This window comes from Paramisgurnus dabryanus, chromosome 11 (genome assembly GCF_030506205.2).
Source record: "Paramisgurnus dabryanus chromosome 11, PD_genome_1.1, whole genome shotgun sequence".
Lineage (NCBI taxonomy): Eukaryota > Metazoa > Chordata > Actinopteri > Cypriniformes > Cobitidae > Paramisgurnus > Paramisgurnus dabryanus.
In genome coordinates this window covers 17,542,593-17,566,989 of record NC_133347.1, presented here as the reverse complement: position 1 = coordinate 17,566,989, position 24,397 = coordinate 17,542,593, and the positions used below count along the sequence as shown (strand labels likewise).

The 24,397-nt window shown below is 38.5% G+C and overlaps 1 protein-coding gene across 3 annotated transcripts in view; it reads right to left on the bottom strand.

Annotated features, from left to right (window-relative positions):
- grid2 (glutamate receptor, ionotropic, delta 2) overlaps positions 1 to 24,397 on the bottom strand; it is a 462,370-nt gene that overhangs the window by 47,489 nt on the left and 390,484 nt on the right. For all 3 annotated transcript variants that reach the window (XR_010525685.1, XM_065247187.1, XM_065247188.1), the window contains exons 12-13: positions 13,038 to 13,176; positions 8,642 to 8,837 (exon numbers count right to left, since the gene is read on the bottom strand). Coding sequence is in view for 2 of the 3 variants with exons in the window: in XM_065247187.1 (XP_065103259.1) it covers positions 8,642 to 8,837; positions 13,038 to 13,176 (335 nt within the window). In the remaining variant the exon portion in view is untranslated. The remainder of the gene's footprint in view (positions 1 to 8,641; positions 8,838 to 13,037; positions 13,177 to 24,397) is intronic.

Here is a 24,397-nt window from a genome sequence, read left to right as displayed (position 1 = left end):
GTTTGCGTAGATACTGCACTTAGGCTTTGGAGGGCAGTATGGGGGAGACGATCATAGATCACAACTGTGTGGAGAGGTTTGTCAGCCAGGCAAGAATTCAAGGACCTGTAGCAAACATTGTATACATTTATTTTAAACCGTAATATTAGCATAATGATATATTAACAAAGGTCATTTACTTGTCATTTATTTCCCTTGTCATCAGAAATAGTGTAAATTGACTCTGTTGTGATTGATTTTATGTGGAACCATACATCTGATAATGGTTCTTCTATTTCATTGTATTGTTATACTGCAAACTATGATCAAAAGTCACCTTGACATATACTGTATGAAGTCAAAAATGAACAGTTTAAGTCCAGAGAGAAAGTCCAGACATTTCTCCTCTTCCTCCGAGTCCATCTGCAATGACAGCACGGATCAGTGGATGCATCTCTTCGACGGAGCAGCAAAATACCCGCTTCTTAAAATCCCAGCAAAGAGCACGAGAAAAAGCTGTCAAATGCCCCAGGACACAGACATCCTGACATTCTCAGCTGTCGTTCATACGAGCGCACACACGCATGCCCGCACACCCTGCTGTATAATCACAGCCCCCTGAATCATCATTCATGCGAGCCCTGGTCCTCTTCACAACTGCATGCTGGGAGAACACACGCTGTACACACTTAAGGATGCCCTTGTCCCGTGTTCACAAGCGTCTGTGATGTTGACATTTTATGCTTTTTATTCACACATCCTCCACAGAATGACAGCACAACTTTGGAAAAACTTGAGCGGAGGCGCTCTCTCTGAGATTCACAAAGGGACTTCATCTGTTTAAGGTTTCTGAATTAATTTGATTTATTATAACTAATTTAAAACTAAAAAACATGTGGGTATGTCAAATCATACATAATGGATCTGGGATAACATTCTGTAATTTGACAGCATGTGATGACACAGGAAGGCAATAGGAGCTTTGTGAAAAAAGCTACAAAAGTGAGCTGCCTGTTTCTCTATCTTTTATGGCAGCATCCTTACCATAATCTACTGTAATCTCACAAGTTACCAATTTGGGATGCTAAACTCCAATTTGGGATGTAGGTTGAAAAAAGAAGGTTGAATTGACTTGCATAATTAAGTTGTATAAACTTCACGCTGCATTTTTTTCAGTGAACTGCATGTTAATTAACTACACAATCCAAAATAAGCGAAAAAAGCACAACACACTTCATTTTTTAACCTTATTGTCTTTAAGTAATAATAAAAATGCAGTTTATATTAAAAGTTACTGTGCAGTGCATTCTGGGATTTTCTTTTACATAAAAGGAGACATATGATGAAAATCTGACTTTTCCATGTTTAAGTGCTATAATAGGCTTTATGCCCAGCTGCACTACTTCCTAAACTTCAGCCAGCTCCTTGTTTCCTGTCTGCCATTATTGGACAAACTGATTTATCCAGGTGTGCCTGACCTCAGTAGTCACGACAACAATAATCAGACACAACTGGATTAATCAGTTTGTCCAATAATGGCAGACAGAAACAAGGAGCTGGCTGAAGTTCAGGAAATAGTGCAGCTGGGCATAAAGCCTATTGGGTCCCTGGTGCTTCTATCAACCTAGAAAATGTGAAGAAAAAAAATCAGTAACTTTGTTTCGGCAAACCATTTTCAACAAGCATATGAAAAAATAGGTAATTGAAATTTGGCTCCCATTGTGATGTCAGAAGGGGATAATACAGCCCCTTAAACCGCACTATCCAACCACGACACTGTCATTTAGGACAGAGATCAACTCATTTGCATTTTAAAGGACACACCCAAATACGACACATTTTTGCTCACACCTACAAAGTGACAATTTTAACATGCTATTATAAATAAAGGTATTTTTAGCTAAAACTTCACATACGTACTTTGTGGACACCAAAGATTTATTTGACATCTTAAAAAATATTTTAAAAATATCCCCTTTAAGGCTACATGTGATTCTGCACTACAACAATTAAGACTACACTCTTAAAATCTGAAGAACCCCTTTGTTAAAAAAAAGGTTTAAAAAGGATCTTTGTAGTGATTTTTTTTTTTAGATTATAAAATGGCATGAAAAAAACATTGCTGTGAAGAACATGTTAAGTACCATGTGCTTAAAAGCTTGTACCTACTTCACGTCAAGATCTGTCTGAAAGCATAAAACACCGCCTCCGCAGAGTTATTTTAGATACTGTAAATGTGTTTAAAAAACAAATTATGAGATGTTAAGGTGTCATTAAGGTAAACCAGTTAACACATAACAACAGGTACATTATTGCGCACAAGCAAGCTTATGTTTTCTTGGTAACAATAAATGTTTTGTTTATTCGTGTGCATGGGAGTAATGTCCATGTAGTGTTTCACTCTCACGTTAGATCTAGCCAAAGCCATTTCAAAGATATGTGCTTACAAAAGAGAAAAATTTAGGACCACCACCCCTTCTCAACGTCTTCTTACTGACCTGTGATGTATTATTTTCTTTGCTTTCCAAAAGTCCATTAAAGCTTGGCGGTGGGCCATCTTGTCTCCCGCAGACAAAGATAAAGATGTGGCGGAGGGGAGCGGGGACAAACGGAATAAGAATGAGCGGCCATCGCAGGAGATCGCAGGATAAAATACTCACTCGCCTCCCGTTCTGCAGACACGAAGCATCTGTAGCCGCCGACTCTTAGCTGCCGCCTCATTTAATTACGTATTTACGATTCAATTGAAACTTTGTTTTTAATAAGACTAACCAAAAGTAGTGTGCATGTGTGTGTCCGTTTCTTCTATCTGTGCGAATATAGACGTGAAATTTAATGATCCAATTTAGGTCATCCTGCTGGCAGACCGTAAGGTTGTTGAGCTCCAGATTAAACTCATCCTATAGAGGCCGTTTGTCTCTGGGTTTTTCTCACATTGACGTTTCTTTATGTGAATTTATGCCCTCTGCATTAACAAAGTCTGCCTGGTATCTCTTCTTCTCTATCTGATGTGTGTGGGATTCTAACCGGTAGTAATAAACCACATTTGTAATATTTGCAATTAGGATTCACCGGAGAGGCTCATTATTGGTTTGATTGAAAATGTTTATGTGCATGCAGAACAAACGGTCAGAAAAGTGACGCAAGGTTTAAAGCTTATTCGTCGAAGTCAGTTATAGTTTAAAATAGGATTTTAGCTCGGACAAACAATTTAATGTTATTACATTTCTCTGTACTGTTACATCAGATTTAAAAGACCTGAGATCTAATGCTACCTTCAATCCTTATGGGAAGATGCCGCTTACTAGTTTGTAATTAGAATGTGATGAGTGCAAAGTGATTTTGGCACAAAGGAAACGTTGGGCAATTTCTTTCTTGTTCACTTCCTGGAAAAAATTAAGATTTTTAGCTTGAGTACAACCAAATGAAGAGCAAGGGATGCACATTAAGTGCGTTATCAATCTTTTTTATTCTTGTGTTGCTACAGACTCAGAGAAGGATGGGATATGTACTTGTGCCATTCTCATAAATGACGCCTAAATGAGTAGTATTGCCTGGCAACCTTTATCGCTATCTTTATCGACAGTACACGGAAAACAAAATTGTTAACATTCAAAATGAGTCATTTAATCATTACGATCAGACATTTTTATAAGTCACGTCCCCAATTTGGAAAGCCTGGGCTTCCGATTACAACACCGTTGTGTCTCGAATACCCTCTCACTGACTTTGACCAAAGAATCACTTCAGGAAAACAACAACAAGTGTCATTAACTACTTTACACAGCTCATAAAACACCAACAAAACCCCAAATTCCAAGGGTTGTTGGGTTTTGTTGGATCAAAGCGAAAATGACGGTAATGTCCAACGTCCTGAATCCAGCAGCCCACTTTACAAGCTTGAAATGTTGCTGTTTGCCAGGGCAGCGTGAAGCAGCTTTACGTGAGATGCATCTGTCTTTACATCAAGGATCCATATGGAATCCGTAAGCAGGTGCCAAAGAAATGAACACTCTTGACTGAATGACATCATCACTATACAGTGTATGCCCATGAGGTTTCTTAGTCGATATGGGTTAGAGTCTGTTTGTCACTGCTAACAGACGCTCCATTTTGCAAGTTTGGATGAAGGACTCAAAATCATGTTTTTCCTGGAGGAACGACAGATGCATAGGGAGTAAACAGAGACAAAGAGTTTTGTGAAAAGTCCATGCAGACAGATGTCCTGCCAAGTGGTTTCAGTCAATTCCTGTGCTCACGTTTAGGAAAATATTTCAACAAATTCACATTCTGTATATTCCTGTACGTGTATGAGTGCATCAAAGTCATGTATACTTCAAAAACGTTCAAATATGATGTTAGCTGTCCATGCAACAGATAGACATTTTAAAAGCATCTGGCAAGAGCCACATAAGTAAGGGGGTGAGTAAACATGGCTTTCATCACTGGGTAAACTGTTCCCTTAAATACAGTATCACAGTAACTCCACATCTTGTTTTGCAATCCTCTTAACTGTATCTTTTCTAAACAACACTTTTCTCTTTCTTTGGTCCTTCTCTGTGTCTCTTCAGTCCGCCCCTTCACTTGAAGCTGTAACACTATTCTGTCAGATGCCTAGCAACAATGCTCAGCTAAATCAATCAGGAGAGAGAAGATAAGTCTGGGCTAATTCCTGGTAAAGCACTACTGCCATTCTTACTCTTCTCCTCTTCTATTTGTGTCTAAGCTGTAATGCCCAGTCTCAGTTATTTTCTCTACAACATTTCCTACTGTCTGTTGCTTTCGACCTTCGGATGGGTATCCATTCATGGTTTCTTTAGCCACAGAAACATGAGTACAGCTCCATAAATTGTGTTTCGCAATTAGACTCTCAAGGGAAGTTCACACTGTCAGTGATTTACAGCGACAAAGCGACCTAAAGTCATTCATTTTCGACGACAGTTGCCGATTAACCCAGTGACCGCTGGCAAGACAAGAAAGTCAAAAGAGAAAACATCACAGAGACTCCATGACCTCATGTGTTTTAACTGATGTCAGTGTGTATGTGCTTTTAACTATTTTTTTGTACTGTTAATTCACACTGTCGTCCCATGGATCTATTACAGAGTTGAATGCCGCTATAGTAAATATAGACAAGAGACATTTACATTTTTATTACCACAGTTCAAAATAACTAAAATCAACAACTGTACTGTAGTTTCTCTTGATAAGTGATGAGCAGATGCACACACACACAAACACAAACACACACACGCTCACACACACACACCACACGCGTTCACACACGCACACACGCACATTCTGGTTTCCATGTTTTTTGGGGACATTCCATAGACGTAATGCATTTTATTCTGTACAAACTGTATATTCTATTCCCCTTACCTGCCCCATTCCCTAACCCCAACCATCACAGGAAACTGTCTGATACCTTAGATTTTCAATAAACATCATCTTGTTTGATTTATTAGCTTGTTTCCTCATGGGGACCTCAAAATGTCCCCACAAGGTCACAAAAATACTGGTGTTCCTATCTTTGTGGGGACAATTGGTCCCCCCAACGTGATAATTACCCGGCCGCATGCACGCACACACACGCACGCACGCACGCACGCACGCACGCACGCACGCACGCACGCACACACACACACACACACACACACACATACATACAAACACACACAACACACTACACCAACACATACACACACCACATACTACACCCCACACACACCACATACTACACTCATACATACAAACACACACAAACACACATCACATGCACACTTACACCCACACACTACATGCACAACCAGATAAACACACAAACCAACACACACCTGCACACCCCCCCTTCACAAGCCAAACAGTACACCCACACAAAAACACACCACATGGACACCCATACCAACACATCACACACATACAGTACAAACACACACACACTACATGCACACTCACACACACCCCACATGCACAAGTACACCGACACAAAGATCATCCCAGTAATTTAAGCACACAAGCAGGTGTTAAAGAGTTATAATCTTTCCTATTGAGTCAGACTCCACTGCTTTGACTCAGACTCAGCTGGTGATGACTCAAATCTCATCATTTCACTTTCTAAACAATCACCGTCCGACTTCCCACATGCACTACACTGTTTTGTGCCGTTCGGTGTGACAACACACTAATGAGCAAGCTGAGAATGAAATGATAAATAAGTGTTTGTGTAATGAGAGGAGCACTGCGCTTTGTGTAGCGTGTTTGTGTGAATCTGGAGAATGAAGGAAACGTCATTAAATTGTCCCCTCTATGACAATTCTCCAAAAGAAATCAGCCAAAACCAAAGATTCTGTTCGTGTTGTTCCCATCAAGTTTGACTTTATTTTTTCATGCAACACAAAACAGACATTCTGATGAGCATGTCGGTCGCAATTTTCTGAGCTGTTACAACCGAATGAATGTTTTATTGTCCCCAAATATGCAAAAAGTACTATTAAAGTATCACGATGGAGATTTATGCAATTCACGCAATATCTTGTGAGTCTGATTTTTTATCCGAGTGATCCAGTCACAGCAGATTATCAAAGTATTACTTTAAATCCAATATTTTTAAGCCATAAGCCATGCCGTTAGAGGACTTGGATAGTACACAACTTACAACTTTTACAGTTAATGACTTATGCTGTTACATCCTTACAGTAAATTATTTAAAACTTTTTTGTGCTTTATAGAAAAAGCAAGTGTCATACATGTTTTAGGCAACACCAGGGTGTGTAAACAACAAAATGTTATTTTTTCGGTAAACTGTCCCTTTAATAAGTAACTTTCTATCTCCATCCATCATCTTCTGCATCCTCTTCCGAGGCTGCTTTGTCTTCCAGCTATCACTTTCTCGGCTGTGCCTGGTCATTTTCCTATCTCTCTCTCTCTCTCTCTTGGTCGAGGGACATGCGGCCACATAAGCCTTGGATAATGAAGTCTGTGTATGGTGGAAAATGATTGAAATCCTTTTAGTGCTGGCTTATATCGACTCTCTCTCTCTCTTCACCAAACCCCCTCCCATTTCTCTCTTTCCTTGTCCGTCATGTTTTGATGTCAGCTAATGGTCTATGTACGAAAATTCTCCGCTGGTGGGCACTGAGCTAGACATAATGGAAATATCTGAGCTTATGACCTGAAAAATGTCCCCCTAGGACAGAGACCTTCTCATGTCCTTTCCTAAGTGCAATACTTCATACAAGCCTCCTTAATACATCTACATCTGATGATTTACTAACAGTGTATCAAGAAAAACAGGCTGTTCTCGTAAAGTGATGCAGCTTTTGAAAAAAACAACGACGCCTTTGGAAAATATTTGGGAAGGGTGTGGTAATAAAACCTATTAAATTTATGAAACATGTTCATCATTTGTAAAAGTATTAATGTTTTGCGATGTGGGTTAGGGTTAAAAATGTGCCAAAATAATAAATCTTGTATGATCTGCTCATGAATTATGTAAAGCACATCTTCTTTAGGACTGAAATAAAAATCCCAGTCTGCTCCTATTATTGCGAAATGATCTCACAAACAGGCGCTCTCTATTCGGATTTGGCTAGTTTAGATGTGGACAATCCACGTTTATAAATGTTAGGGGAATCAATCCCGATGTTTGTCACAGATCTGAGTTTTATTCTTGTCTGTGAATCTTGCACATTGAGCTTTTGTACGATGAACTTCACTCCTGAACAAAGTTATCCATAGATCGGAATGCTCACCCTAACTGAAATCCAACACATTTTGAAAGGGGCTGCACTAAAACCAAAAATTTTAGCTGAAACAGAAACCAGTGACTTTAACATCCAATAAGAGAATCTTTCACCTTTTATATTTATGCATTTGGCAGATGAAGTTTGTCAATAAAGTACTGTATTATATATATGTATTATACATTACTTGTTTGCATCTGGATGTGTATAGAAGGATTTTTTCCTATCAGATAATTCTTAATTATATGCCGGCTATATACTGATAACCACCATCTCACATGAAGCTAAAGCACTTTTTTTGTACAGTAAGTCTGCTAAATGCTTGCTAAATGTAAATTGTGCACTCAAGGAAGCCGTCAACAGGGGGCGCTCTGAATCCTACATCTCACTGAGAAAAAGAGAGCCGCAGGAAAAACAGAGGGGAGGAAAAAAAGAAGTTGAAAAAGGCTGATGCCTCCGGCAAGACTAAGGTGTCACCTTGTCATATAATATTTATCCGAACACCTGTGAGATGATATCACATTAACAAAACACTCAAGTCAGGCATTTACTCTTCAGTATCCTCCCAAGATCTGAACCCTGCCTTAACACTCCACACGCTCCCCAGCATTTTTAATTGCAGCGTTCTTGCTCATTTATAATTCCAGAGTGAAAACAACTTTCCAAAAGAGGAATAAAAAATCTCGGGTTAACAAATAAGGCATTAACCCGCACCTAATTAGTATGGGAATTCAGCAAGGGAGTTAAATCACTAATAACTCAAGCGCCATTAAGCCACATTAGAGTATTTTCACTTTGATATCTCTGTTCAGAGAACATTAGCACTGTCTTCACAAACTGTTGCTTGGTTAAGCGGCATAATTGGATAAACGGTGCCGCATACGGTGCTTGGTTGTCATAGCGCCCTGGCATCTTACCTTCCTGATGCCTTCCTTCGATTCCTCCACGTTGTTTTCAGCTCCTCCGGTCCGGTTGATCATCCTCCACATTTGAGAGTACATCGGGTCCCTCTCGAAAGGATTCATGCCTTTACTGCGGACCTGGTCGTAGACGGCAGAGTCCAGGACCGTGCCGTATGGCAGATCTGTCTGCTTAGCCAGGTCCTGTAAAGACCTGGAGGGGAACGATGAAACATTTTATTAAAAGCTGCGGCAGACAGTCAGTCCAGTTATGTTTACGTAGCCCAGTCAATCCTACTGTAAATGCTGACTGTGTAAACGTGGACACTGAAAAATAGGATTGTTAGTTGGAGCGTTGGGCTATTAAGACATTATTTGCAAAATCCACACAGTGGATGCATGAACAGCCACGATTGTTTCAGCTTAATTGTGTCAGCGTAAGTGTTTATAAATCCATTTAAAAGCTCTATCGCACAGACACTCCACCAATCATGTGGTGTCAAATAGTGTTTATTCAGCAATTTGTGTTAATATCGTACATCTAATTAAAACTTAGCCAACCAAGGGACACTAATTCCCTGCAGTAATATTTATATTACTTAAATAATTGGAAAGAAGAATAAAGATGCAGCCCCCCAGCATTCATCCACCACACCATGATCAAAATACCTCGCTTCCCATTAAAGCATTTCAACAAAGTCTCAATTCATTTAGCAGTCTGATAATGAAACAAATTACTGCTTTCACACCAAATTAGGACTTAACCTTTTGATGTCATCTACAACTAAATACGCGCATGTAAATGAGTAACTGTGAAATTCGCAATATATGTATTTTTAAGCAGTGGATGTGTGGGTTGGTGAGTCCCGCACTCTTCGACTGACCTCTCATTTATCAAATAATATTATTACATTAGACAGCTGTCGTCCTCATACCAGCTTCCTCTAGTACTTAACTTCGCTAGCACTCTCTAAAGGTTTAATGAACTTGGCCACAATGTTAATCTTTTATTGCACCCAATTAATCTTAGCAGTTAATCCCCGCCCCTCCCCATGACTTGCGGTTATTGTCAGGTGTCATTTGCATGGAGAATTGCCATAAAAAGACCTGACATTTTATAAAATCCCAACATGGGGCTGGTGAGCAACAGTAGGGCTGGTCTGTGACATCGGCTGCGCCCAAAATCTCAAAAATGCTATTCGAAAGGATGGAGGCATCAAGGCACATCCGAATCAAATGTTTGGTTTACTTCCTGTCCCTTGAAATACCTCACAATTCTATGCGTGGGGAATGTGATTGGTCGAGCCCGGGTGTGCCGCCTTAAACATTTTGAAAAGTGAAGCTGCTGGCTCTTTGATCGCCCCCTGGTGGCTGGCTGCAGTACAAGTCATAAACCCCGCCCTCTCCATGCAAACGAACAGGACTCGGCTCTGAATAAAAACATATTTACACTTCCAATAAAATTTTCTGAAAGATGGTTTTGGTCCTTTAAGGTAGTTGTTATCATGCTGATATATGTTAAACTGTTCATTTTTGTGATAAGGTTCATTTTAGCTAGTTATTTGATGCTATAGAAACAGGGCGTGTCGTTATGATTGGCGTGGTTAAATTGGGGGCACGAGCTTTGGGTGTAAGTGTGATACCGCCTCTAGCTACACGGACGATTTCTTCTGTGCATGCCCTGGCTTGAAACTGACTACTAACGTAACATGGCCGCGTTTACGGTCAGACATTTTTGGTTTCAATTTATTACAATGGAAGAAAGCAACGTCGCATCGTCCATCTTTTTTACAGTCTATGGTCGAGCCTGGTCGATTTTGAAAAATAAAATGGCGGCCAAGAAAGCAGCTGGAGCACACATTTAGCATAAATAAGCTTATATTGTTACCTTTTGATTGCATTTCTAACAAGAAACTAGTATTGTAGTTTTCAAATATGGGATCATAAAGGCGCTCTCTGTTTATATTTCAAACAGAATTTCGTTACGCTGCCTATGAAGGCCGTCCGAATGTGTTTTCTAGAGCTGCCTTCAAGTCATTGCCTCATGTAGCAGTGAGGCAACAAGTCAACTGTTTTAGTTTTTAGACGTAGCCATTGTATATTCAATGCTAATGTACAATTTCATCCGAAATTGTGCACCAGGTCTAAAAGCACCTCACTAACATCAAAGTTGAAGTTAATGTACGCAGACCCAAAGAGAATGTTGCATGATTTTATGAGAATGTAAACATTATGCATCTGAATCATGGAAATGACTGTAGGTTAATCTCTGTATTTTTTTATTCCACTGGGAAATACGCAAGACAGCAATGTTTTCTCGTTCCAGCAAAATTCATTTAGCCTCAAGAATAGCAATCTCTCTGCATATATGCTTTTTCACACCATTTATAGTTGACCATCTGGTGGCATTCAAATAATACGGCCGCTTCACTGATCTCTCTGCTTGCCCGGGAAAACCGTCATCTGCGACGCAGACTGATTGCAACTAGCCAGACTGCAGGCAAAATGACACAGCAGACCGGCTGGGTGTGCAGAAAAAAGCAATATCAAGAATTCATAACCTGGCCCTCCTTCACCTTAACCAGATGGATGTGTCTCGCAGCCATGTTGAAAGTGATATGTAAGGAGCAGTACTGGTCAATCTGTTTCTTAAAGTGTTTTTGTATTTATTAACACGTGAATATTCAAGCGTGTGTCCTTACATTGTAATGCAGATTTGTTAGGATATTTAATTTTTCCCTTTTTGAAAATAAGCAAACTGAATGCAATTGTCATGCAGTCTAGACAAATGTGAGCATCTATAAAGTGCTGCTTCTTTTCTACGCAAATCCGTAATACGGAGCGAATCAACGACACAATGGCCGCAATCAACATAAACAAAACACATCTGCAGCGTTTTTTTCACACGCTAAAATTCAACCTTTACAGATCTACAGCTTCATCTTAGCTAACACAATCCCATTATGAACACAACAAAAACAATCCTTAAAAAAACGCTCACTTCAGTTTTACTCTGCAGTTATTGATCTGTATCCAGATTCAGGCACCTCAGAAGTCAGAAAGTTTCGCTTGAATTCCTACAGGATCGAACTGACGGATGGAACAAGCAGACGCATGGATTTTGTGAGCTATGTGGGTTAAGTAGGAGTTGTCAATAAGTTGACTTTGCCTTAATTTAATTAACAACGCCGATTATTATTAGTATCGATATGAGGCGCTCTTCCCCGTGTATCCGCCTGCCTTAAAATGTGCACAGCTGCTCAAGAATATGAGAGCTACATAAGGCAATCTAAACTTCTATCTCAAGTCAAAACCGTGAACCCATCCTCATCCTCCTCCACCGCCTGCATCGTCTCATAAATCTTTCAGCTCTTCCTGAATGATGCTCTACATGTCTGCTTTTAAACACAACAGACCCCTGGGTGCAGAGTTTAGGCTGTAATTATTTCTGTAATGACCCTGCCATCATCTAGACATTAAAAGATAATACATTTAAATTTATGGAAATCCTAATTAGGTGCATAGATCTAAAATCAAGCGATCTAAGCGCGAGCTCATTAATGTTAATCTAATGCAAGGAAAAATAAACAAACTGATATCTCGGAAAAATAAACGCTCTTGATTCCCCAGTGACTGTCCCGCACACGTTGCTACAGTACGTGGCATCCGAGGATTGTACGAGTACAATTAACTCTGGTGCCGCTAGCTATCAATGAAATAGATTAGCTCAATAACTGCACGTTAGGCATGAGAACACCAGAGTATGTTGTTGTAAACATGTTAACTAAGACTGTGATACGCCCGACGAAACGGGATTGGTTGGATCTCAAAGTGGGCGGGGAGAAAACTCAGCTTGATCCGCTGTAAACAAACAAGGTTTGGAATCAGTTTGAATGTGTTGAGGTCTCTGTGCGCTCATCCAGGCAGGTTAAATGAATCATTGGTGCGTGGACTCCTGACGTCATTCTCACTGGTATGATAGATCTCATTTGTGCCACAGGAAATTAAAACAGCGAGTTTTTGCATGGCCCCAAGAGAAGCTACAGTACACACACACTCGAAGCATTAACTGATTTGTGAAGCAGCCGTCTAAGCGCCGCAAACTCATGCTGGGTTCTCACGCATATTTATTTACACACAGGCTGTCAGCGGATTTGAGTGTGTTCCCACTGTTTCGTTCTTGATATTTTTTTATGAATGCCGCTCAATTAAATTTTATTCTCTAATCAATGCCTGCGGAAAATCATAGCTTTTCTACAACGCTTAAGCGACAGTACAATCTACCACCACAATAACCTATTTACCGAGTTGAAGATGGAAAGCTGGGTCTTCGGTGTTGTTCTGTTATTGGAAGGATGATTACAGTGTTGAAGCTTCAAAAAGAGTGACATTTGAAATGAAAGTGTACACTCACTGAATTGAGTTTTCGATGCGGGAGATGGTGAGAAACGCAGCCAGATTTGCCGTGTAGGAGGAGATGACTATCAGAGCAAAGAGCCACCAAACTCCCATCATCATCCTCGTGGCCAAAGTCGTATAGGGCACCTCCCCACCTACAGAGTAAACAAGAAAAAAAAAAACATTTTATCATCTTTTTTGTAATGATATAAAGCCATGCAAGGCTTTAAACTTCAATTCGGTACTGTAGATATATGCAACATTCCATTAGACTTGAAAATCCATATTGTATCTTATTCCTTATAAGAGACACAAAATGAATATAACCTCAAACTTGTTTTGCAGTATTTCCCATAATTTAACATAAATCAACATTCTTCTCAATATACAGTATTGTGAAACTGTGCCATCACTTTCAATTTGTAGACCTTTGTTATTTAGACGGTATTGCATTTTGCTGATATCGATCTTAAACTCCTATCCGTGTATTAAACAATCCGTCTTCATTTAAGCAAGATACATTTATCAAAAACTGTGTGCAATCTCTTTTCGGAAGACTATACTATGTTAAGACAATATCTTGAATTAAATTTATTATACACATAAACATTTTAAGATTAAATCAAATAAATCTAATTTTATGCCTAAATTATGAGTACAAATGGATGTTGAGATTTTTTTGTGAAAAATAAAATACTACAAAAAGGATTGTTTATCAACATTACACCATATTAATGTAGAATGTTCTGTTTTATGTACTTTAGAAATCATAATAAAATACATAATAAAATGGTAGTAAGCACAAGAGAGGCATTAAAGTGAGGGTGTAAAAGATCCAGAATAGACTTCAGTGATGAAAAAACTGAGATGGTAAAAAACAGGCAACAGTTGTAACGTCAAATCGACATTTCCCAGAGCACAACTGTGCTTGTTTATTCTGCATTTTCAGAGCCCTGCTAATTCCACAGCCATAAACGGCAAGCAGCTTTCCTAAAAAGTGCCGCACACCACAACAATGATGGATCGACATAATCCTAGGCTTGCAGCTACACTGAAAACCGTAAAAAATTAGTCCCATCTATCCTCGTGGCTTCCCATGTCATTGCAGCCTCGCGTGGTAAGTGCCAAGTATTTCGGCACTCAATAAGATATCTGACAACTCCATATCTGCAGGGGTCCGTCGAGATGAGCTGTCTTATTAAAGAAAGTTTTTAGATGACTCACGTACACACGTCCCGCAGGCTGTGTACTATCTACGCTATACAAACTTTGCACGGTTTTTAATTTTAGAAAACAAGTTTGTGACAAGTTACCCCACCTATTTCTAAATCATCTGTACTACTTGCTTTAAGGTTAGGGAGTGTCTTTATTAAAGAGCAATTTTCTCTTCTCATCTGCTATTTAAACTTCATAGATTTGGACTTTAGTTAAGCAAATGTCAGAAGATCCTCTGTCGTCAGCTGATGCTATCTGCAAACCTGCTGATAGCTTTCAAGCTTCCTTTTGATTTTAAGGTGGTGGGCAGGGACAATGCGATAAGCAATAAGGGGTTTATTTATAAGCTTCACAATTTGCAGCCAGCTGCGTAAAATAATTGCAATAAAACTACGCAAGCCCCTGCCAACCAGCTGCATTGGAGGTTGATCAGACAAACTTCCGAACAGTAAGCAGTAATCTACCGTAAGTGGACCTCTTACCAGCTATATATCAGAACAATTAAAAATAACCTTCTGGGTGAATGCTGTGTCTATTAAATCATAAAGTTTATAATGTGTCCCCAATGTTTGAAAATGTTTCTGGATAATAAAATCTGTCTGAAAAGCTAAACGACTGACTAATTATTTTCATACAAAAGCACATCTGTCAAATGAAAAATCAAATAAACAAAAAGTCAAAATCTATGAGGACTCTCGATGAACACTCGGATGATACAATCCAGCAAAGTAATCAAAGCAATTTCATGTGAAATACAAACACAATACAAAACCATTTAACATGTGAAAGGCTTAAATTGGAAACTGCTGCGACCCGGTTCTCCACTAAAATGCAATTAATAGAAAGAGCAATACAAAACTACTTGCTAGCAAAATGTGCTTGTCTAAACAACAGAAATAAATTATTAAACGCACACTTACACGCTACTGCAGACTCCTTAGGACAAATTGCTTCTTCCAATTTAGACAGCACAGCTACAAAAGGGCAACTAAAGTTTGGAGTTTCTATTACTATCTCAAACCTATTATCACTGCGATGAAGACAACCAGGATCTAAACTTATAAACAACCCAGCCGTGCATAATTATGTGAGCAAAGTACAAAAACGAAAATGCATGTGACACATACAATGCTGTTTATTTGCTTATAGGAGGGATTAATTAAAACTTTTCATGCTAAAATAGTTTTTTGTACAGGTATGCTGCCGAAGTCTACTGAACCCTGTCACTGGTGTGTTAGAGAGATACTATATTACTCCAAAACTGAGTCTCTGTGTGGTTAAAAAATACACACTGATGCTTGAAAATCATTAAACACTTTATGGGGCACATGTGGCGTATGTAACCTGAAGGTCACTGATTCACTGCTCTGGGAATGATATGGGTTAGATGCAGAATGGCTAAACAGTTGGGTTTATAACCCAAAATTTGCGGCCGGCAGTTTGCGACTGAGGTATTTGCCCCAATTTCTCTCCTGCTACGTGTGTGTGTTCACGACTTGCAGTATGTACACACGATGTGTTAAATGCACCTGGATATTTCTAAAACAAAAACATGTGTTGGGAAACATAAATCAATCCATCATACTAAACTATGGTTCCAAACATGACATAAACATCTAATAAAACAAACAGTATGTTCCAATAAACTGTCTATGCAAATTGAAACAACAGCTTATTTTTATGCACAACAGGGTTGTGATCAGATCATCCAGGTCCCATAGGGAAATGCTGTCCTTCATCAGTCATACACCATTAATGAGAAAGGTACTGGTAAAAATGTGACCTCCAGTAGACAATGTGTTGATAGGAAGTATGTCTGCCGGTGAATGGGCTCTCTTATAAGATATGAATGGCAATGTAGAATTATGGCATGTCAGAGCTTTAGTGAGTCTTGATTGCATGCCATTCTCTATGGCTGCAGGATGTTGATCTTTAGAAAATGAGCAGAACGGTAATGTAGCTTTTATCTGCACACCCAGCAACTAGGGTTTCAAAGTCGTCCCGCCACGCACATCAAATCAGCAAACTCTGTTTCCAGTAGGTTTCTCACTGCTTGCTTTTGATTCGGCAGCAGGCCAGGGGCTACACACTTCTCTCAACCCCTTACTGTGAAATAGCTGAGGGAGAGAGAGAATGCGTGTGAGGGAGACAAAAAGCTTTTAATAGAGGAACATGTTTCTAGTTTCAGAGACATTTGTGTGTGAAAGAAAAATGCGTAGAAAAAATAAATACAAATAAGAAAAAAATTATATATTTAAATGATAAAATATATTAAGTAAATTTAAAAAGGGTAAAAGCATGTCTGTGAAATCAAGGCTAAATGTTTATTATCTACTATAGAGATTTGGAGCATCAAAGTTAGATTTCACTTTAATTTCAATTTTTAACATGACCTTACTCAAATTAAAAATATGTGTTCAGAGTGTTATGTGCGTTGCTCATGTTTTCAAAATATGTGTTGCATCATGTGCATCACATGTTTTGTCAAAAGAAGTGCCTGCTGCACACAAACGTCAAAACCGTTTGTGGTAAAAGAGACGCTCACGTTCACAAAATACACGCAAGACACTTCCTTAACTCTTTCACCGCCAGCGTTATTTTAAAAAAGTTGCCAGCCAGCGCCAGCGTTTTTCATGATTTTCACCAAAGTTTAATGCCTTCCAGAAAATGTTCTTCTTCTTCTTCCTTTATTTCTTAACGCCATTCCAGCATCTACGGCTATATTCATGGTGAGAACCAGGTAATCCATACACAAGTTTATTCAGACAAGTTGATTTATACACAAGTTGGGGGAGGGACAATTTGGTATCTCCAATTTGCCTAACTTGCGTGTTTTTGGCCTGTGGGAGGAAACCGGAGTACTCGGAGTAAACCCACGCTGACACAGGGAGAACATGCAGAAACTCCACACAGAAATTTTTTTCTTTTTAAATATATAAACATACAATATACCAAATGAAAGAACAGACCCTCTGCTTTCAAACAAAAAAAAATAATTCAATTTTTGTGACGGACTTTTCATAGAGATCCCATTCAGAGCGATCTTTAAAACAGACACGGAAATGCAGCCGCTTGCCATAGGGCAATACTTCTGGGTTTATAAAGTTGCGGAAGGTGGATAATAGCGGTATTGCAGAAAGATGGAAAATCTCGGCATTGGCAGGGAACCGTTTTCTCTTGATTGACAAGATATCTCGTCAATGGCTGCGAAAGAGTTAAATGTAAACTCTGATTACGCATGAGATTATGCGAGTATCTGAGAATGGAAGCGTCTTTTTATCATAAACCCTTTATGATAAAAAAAGTCTGCAGCAGGCACTTATTTTGACAAAACATGCTGAACACATATTTTGAAATGACGAATCACACACATGACGGGCTACATTCATGTTGTGACGAACTTCGCATTGTGCACCCTCGAAAAAAGAAGTCACCGGCCAACACTGCTCAGTCAATAGTCTTTACATTATGTAGGTTGTCTTTAATAAATAAAAAAAAGAGTAAATCACATAAAATGACTTTAGATGTATATTCAAACTGTATTGTAAGATACCACAAAAAATGCTGGGTTATTTTAAACCCAGCATTGGGTCAAAAAGGGACAAACCCAGCCGTTGTATTGTAAATTAACCTATGCTGGGTTATTCTTTTCTAAAGCATTTTATTGTAAAGCTACAACACTTTATTTTGTGTATTTGGTATAATACAATGTGTTTGCATGGTTTAAGGTTAAAAAACTTATTATTTTCCACATAATGTAAATTTTTGTGGCTCCAGATATCCCTGCCTTCCTCAAACACTCTGATTTGTTACAAAGATCATCGATCTGAAAAGCTCTGTGTCCCTGATTGGCTATCTTACCAGTACGTTGTGATTGGCCTGAATACCTCTGACGTCAGCCGAAAATGTGACGCTCCTTACCATGTTTCGAAGATTAGCTCACCATGCAATGCTGACAGGAGTTAATATTTTCTTTTTACTACATTATCAATATGAGCCGAATCTGATCCAGAAAATGCAGATAACCAAGCTGATCGATCAACTTTGCCAGCGAAGCTTGAGCAGGACGTAACAGATTTGTATGGTAAGGACTACTAAAATAATAAAACTATGTCTGCATTCGTGATCGTATAAATGACAAACAACAAGCACTAAAAAAACTTGTGTTTGAATCATGGTTTAGTCAGTAGTACCTTTTTTAAATATAATAAACACAGACTACTTACAGGCTGTTTGTCAGAAGCGGACAAAATTATTATAATGACTGTTGTGTTAACGTCAACTGGCCCAGGAAGTAAACTGTTGCCTACAATTTGTGTGTTTGTTTGTTGTAGTCAAAAAAAAAAAAAAAAAAGATTCATGTTGGGAATGATACCTCGCGTCATTGTTTACTTTGAGATTTGTACATTTTGCATATCATTAACATTAGGGATGCTCTGATCAGGATTTTTGCAGCCCATACCTATTACTGATTTGCCGATACCGATTATTCAAGCTGTTATTAAACCTCTTTGATGAATGTAACTGTTTTTCTAAATAAAGTAATACCACAGATGTTGCCTTTGTTATATGACTTGCAGTAATTAGGTATATTGTTGTTTTAATAGAGAATTAAATAAATTAGCACTCCAAGTATTTCTTCTGCAAAGAGAAATTTAATATGCCTTTAAAAAGCCTTATGTCTGTTAAAAGTAATGAAAATAAAACACTTCATAGTCCTTACTGTAATGAAAATAAAACACTTCACAGTCTATACTGTATTAAATAAATATACACAAATTTGTATGAAGTACAACAGTTCTTTAGTCAAGAGCAGAGAGTGATTTTATTGAGAGATTAATTAGGTTACTGTAGCTTTAAGACGGCAGAGAGATCGCTCTGTTCACCTGCACTGATGAAAGGCTGCTGTGTGTGCGCACGTCTGTGAGGAAAATGAAAGTTTAAACAGTCAAAACTTTAAAACGCATGCAAATAATAAACTTTTGGGATGAGGATGCAATTGTCCGCGATAAATATGTGTTGTATGCGCTGTTTAGGGGTGTGAAGAAACATCACGTTGTAAGGTCCGTAGTGTGTCCTTATAGAAAACGCACTGCATAAAAATGGCCTCTTATTGCAGCCGCATTCAGGAGCTCTATGATGACAAAAGTAAACTGAATCATCGGTTCATGAGATCGGCAAATTTAGGGAGTACCGATCAAGTCATTTTATGCCATTATCAGCTGATACCGAATGACGGCCAATCGATCTGAGCATCCTTAGTTAACATGTACTAATACACACCTACACACCAAAGGAAATATAAAACCGTGAATCAGATTTTGCTCTTTAATTTAACCCAATAGATGGGATCGAACATTTTTGACCCAACGCTGGAATAAAAATAATTTTTTAGACTGTAAGGCTTTTTCTACCAGAAAGGGTGAACATTGTGGCTTTGTGGTGCTATAAGAATCTTGCTCTGCTAGGTTATGCATACCGACCAATGGCGTGAGTTTAAGCAGAACTATCAGTTTGGTCGACCAATAGCAGACAGGAGAAGTGTTCAGTGAATTGTTATTTTAACTATGTTCAATTTCTTCACAACTCTGTTTGGTGACACGTACTGTATAGCACACTTCAACTTAAACGCCCATGCACACAAATATGTTCAAGACAGATGTTCGAAGTGTCAAATCATTCTTTTGTGTGCGCTGGGACACCAAATCCCAGTAGCTGGGTCTGAACAGCTAGGACACTCTGAATTGAGTGGATTCCCAAGTGACGCAAGCCACCATGAAACACGGTGAAGAGCCCTTGAAGGCTGTTAGAAGGCCTGTAAATATAGCTGAGGGTGAGTGCACACACAACTCAACTACTCTCTCCTCTAGAGAGGCCGTGAAAGACCAAACAGAAGGTCAGGAGGTTCGGTTAAAACATCTTGAATGATGGGATATGCTGCACTCACCTTCATACAGTACTTGCGTTCAGAGTTTTACTGAACAAATAACAATATCATTTATAGCAGTGGTTCTCAAACTGGGAGCCGCAAGATTGAGTCAGGGGGCTCCAGTTTATGTGACACTTTATAAAATACATTAATTTATCATAAATTCTGTGAAATAAAATCTTAGAAAAATAAGGCTAATCAACATGTCATATATTTCATTTGGGGGGCCGCACGCTGAAAAAGTTTAAGTACCACTGATTTATAGTGCTGACCAGGAACCTGTTTGTTTGAGTGTCCTGACCAGCCCGACATAGAAACATTAGCTCATGGCATGAATTTGTACTGTTCTGATTTATTAAACGGGGCAATGTAGCATGAGAATGCAATTCCCAAAAAAGCACAGATGGGAGTGGTAATAACTGCAGGTTATTCATCAAAAAAGTGCCAATTTAATAACACAGATGCAACAGCTGATTTCCACAATGAACATAATGATGATGATGATCTACACTTCAAAAATTCATACATTTTTCTCAAATTTTTTAAGGTAAGTGGTTGCAATAAATTTATTTAAGCTATATTTTAACATTTTTTTTTTTTTTTTAAAAGTAGCTTAAATAAATTGATTGCAACCACTTACCATAAAAAAACTGAGTAAATTGAATTAATCATCTTGAGTTAAGCATCACGGACATCGCAGCGGACAATTTGGGGAGTACAATCTCAGCTAACGGTTTTGAAACACCTAATGTGTGACTCTTTATTTTTTACAATAATTGCAGCCATTTCAAGTGCAAGACATGCTTTTTTCAGCGTTAAATAATGGCGCAAATACCAGTCATAACACATGCGCAAACATTAGTAAATCGGGTTGCGTGAATCATTTAAATAATCTCCTCCCATAAATTTTAAGTCTGAAAGGGAAACTCCTAGAAATTCAAAGTCAGTCGCAAAAATAACAAGACCACACCTTCCCGACAGTCGTTATTCACCACCAAAAGTAAGGTCATGTCAAACATTAAAATGAAACTTTAGATTTGATTTATATCATAAGACTTTAGCCTGAATTTTGCAGACGGGGTCACATTTGTCCAAAAAAAAAGAAAGTTGCAGGGAATGTTTAACTAATTTCCCACCAGCCTTTTTTTTAAAAAAAGGTGCCTGCCAGAATTTTTTGTGATTTTCACAAAAGTTTCACAAAATGCCTTACAGAAAAAATTTCTTCTAAAAATATATAAACATACAAATATATCAAATGAAAGAACAGACCCTCTGCTTTTAAACAAACAAAATGAAAAAAAAGTTTCATCATATTTTTTTTCTCTGTTATAAACTCTTAAATATGGGTATTTTTCTTTACAATTTTTTTTTAGCAAAAAGCTGAAATAATAGCATTTTTGTGAAAGAATTTTGTTAGAGATCAGATTCAGAATTATTATCAAAACATACACAGAGTTTAAAATTAGCAAATAATTTTTTTCTTCAGATTTTTTTAATAATTCTGGCAGTGGGGAACCTTCAGGGCCTTCTACGCCTTCAGAGAAGGCCTAAAAAAATTAATAAAAAGATTTTTTATTATTATAATAATATAAATAAATAATATTCAATAAAATATGTTTTTACATTTTTAAATTTCTATTTAATTCAATTTAATACAATACATGTAATATATTTTCTCTCATCTATGTTCTAACGTTAAGCTTACTGTCAGGTTCATTTCATGAAAACATCTAATCCAATCAGAATCGTCCGTCTCTGTTAAGGCCCGGTTATCTGGCTCATTCATTGGTTAGGACTTCATGAATCCCAGGGAAGGCCAAGCGATGTGTTTTGGTGTGGAGAGTGACGGGCAAATCGACCAATCACGTTTTGATTTCAAGTGGGCGGGCAAAAAACAAAACATTGTAAGCCTTCATGAAGTCCTAATCATGCAACAAACTGGATGCGAGCTGCCGTAAAACACCAAAGACGAAGATCATAGACCGTTAATATTAATACAGTCTAATGGCCCGAATTTCTGCGATGAGAGTGGTTGAGGTAAATGGCGGAAAACGTGATTGACGTTGTGGCTAGCTTGATAGGGCTGAGGTAAAAACGAAATTACTTAAGCGCGTACTCGTGAAGAGCACAGCTGGGAGAAGCGCGTGCAGAGTAGCCTGTGCATATGACGCGAACACGAGTAAAATAAAGGGTTTAATTATACTTTTACTTCCTGACAGTTTCACTTGTTACGTGAGGATAGTATTGACTGACAGACGACGACGAATTACATACAATATAATTTCCTAACTAAATCTGAGAGAATGCGAAAACATTCAAATATTTTTTACCTTGCTATACCCGATGGGCAGGGCGGAGATACATTTTGGTAGCCCGACAAGAATTCGCAATAGCCCCGGGACCTCGATTTTGCGAGCCCTGGATATCTTATAACAACAGTTATAAGCCACAAAGAGGTGGACTGAGAACGCAGGGTGCTATATTTCCCCTTATGAAAAAGATTAACAAGGTATCCTACAGCTAAATATATATTTCCAAAAAATAAAAAATAAATTAAAGAACATAATTTAAGCTTGTTAAATGCAAAATTTACAGAGCCCCTGTCATTACAGAGCAGCAGAATCTGTATTTGTGTTTATCAGTTAAAGTAATTTTAAACTTTAAAACTGCATTTAAAGGCAGACAATGCCCATTCTGTAATTCAACTTTGCGTGCTCAGAATTTTTACATGTTCACTGTATGATTTAACGAAATACGAATAGCCTAGTATTATGGATGGAGAGGCATTTGCACTTCATTGCATATTTTGAAGGCCCAGCTGAAGTACCCACGGTTCGCCACTGAATTCTGGTATGGGCTAGTGGATAATTGCGGTATTACAGATTAACATAAGAAACTCTTCAGGGACATGTTTTATTTAAGCAAATGTTTTCTCTTAATTGACGAGATATCTCATCAATGGCGGTAAATAGTAAAAAAAAAGAGAAAAGTGTTTTCCTAACGTATTCAAGCAAACACTTCAAGCAGACATACTGTCAACTTTTCAAAAATACATAAAATAAACACAACGGCTGTTCAATGAAAATGTGGAAAGTTCCTGAAATAGTGTAATAAGGTTGTTAAAAATTCTTGTTTTTTTCCAGTTCCACACAGGCTTCATCAGAGCCCCCTAAAAATTTTACCCTTTCCAATTTACTGCCTCTCAGCAGGTAAAGCAACTTCAAATAAGCCCTTTGAAACTACTGGCGCTGAACATTCAAAGGTTTATACATTGCTACCTTGTAAAGCTTCAAATCTCTGCTGCACCTTGAGAGCTGGAGATTGTAGCTTCTGATGAGTGCTGTTAGTTTTATTTATTTATTTCCTTTCTTTCCAAAAGCACTCTGGCGATAAATAACTTAAGGAAAAACATGTTAGTCGTTTCGCTGGAGCGAAGCTGCGCGCAGAATGTCACCTTTATTTCCCTTTCACCACTCCAGGCCTGCCAGGTTTGGCTGTGTATTTATATGTGTTAGTGTGTGTGCGCGCGCGGGTGTGCGTATGCTATTTATTTAAGCCATCAAGTATCCCATTATGAGGCTCGCTGGCAAATATTGCCTTCAATTTGCATACAGTTTAACATTCCGAAGCGCGACCCCAACTCCCTGGTCGCTATCTCACTGAGCAGCAGTCTGGAACTTTTAATGCTGTAAATCATCAAAATAAAAGTAAATAAAGCTGGAGTTGCACCTCCCATCTCATCTCTTTAGTCACAGCGTGCAGGATTGCAAAACCGGCATGCTGGGTTCAGGCATATGGTGTGAGAAACATATACACACAGGGGTAGATGATGAAAAGGGCGGAGAGAAAGAGAGCTCGAGGCCTGATGGCACGGCTTGTGCCAGGGCTTTGAATGGGCTGCGAGTAACACGCGCCATGCTCCCCATTAACAGCACTGGTGAAATTTTAAAAAAGAAATATTAAAGGTGCCATTCTTTCTGTGTTTTTGAAGCTTTGATTTTGTTAACAGTGCGCAATATAACATGTGTTCATGTTTCACGTGTAAAAAAGCACTGTATGTTTCACCCAATTTACTTATCTGTATAGCGCTGTTTTCACTGTCCTCAAAATATGCTGATGTTCCTTGTTCTATGAAGTCCCTCCTTCAGAAATATGTAACGCGTTCTGACTGTGTAGCTTGTTTAATGAGTTGTGACTCAACAGCAGCTTAGCTTGCCGTTATTTTATGGCGG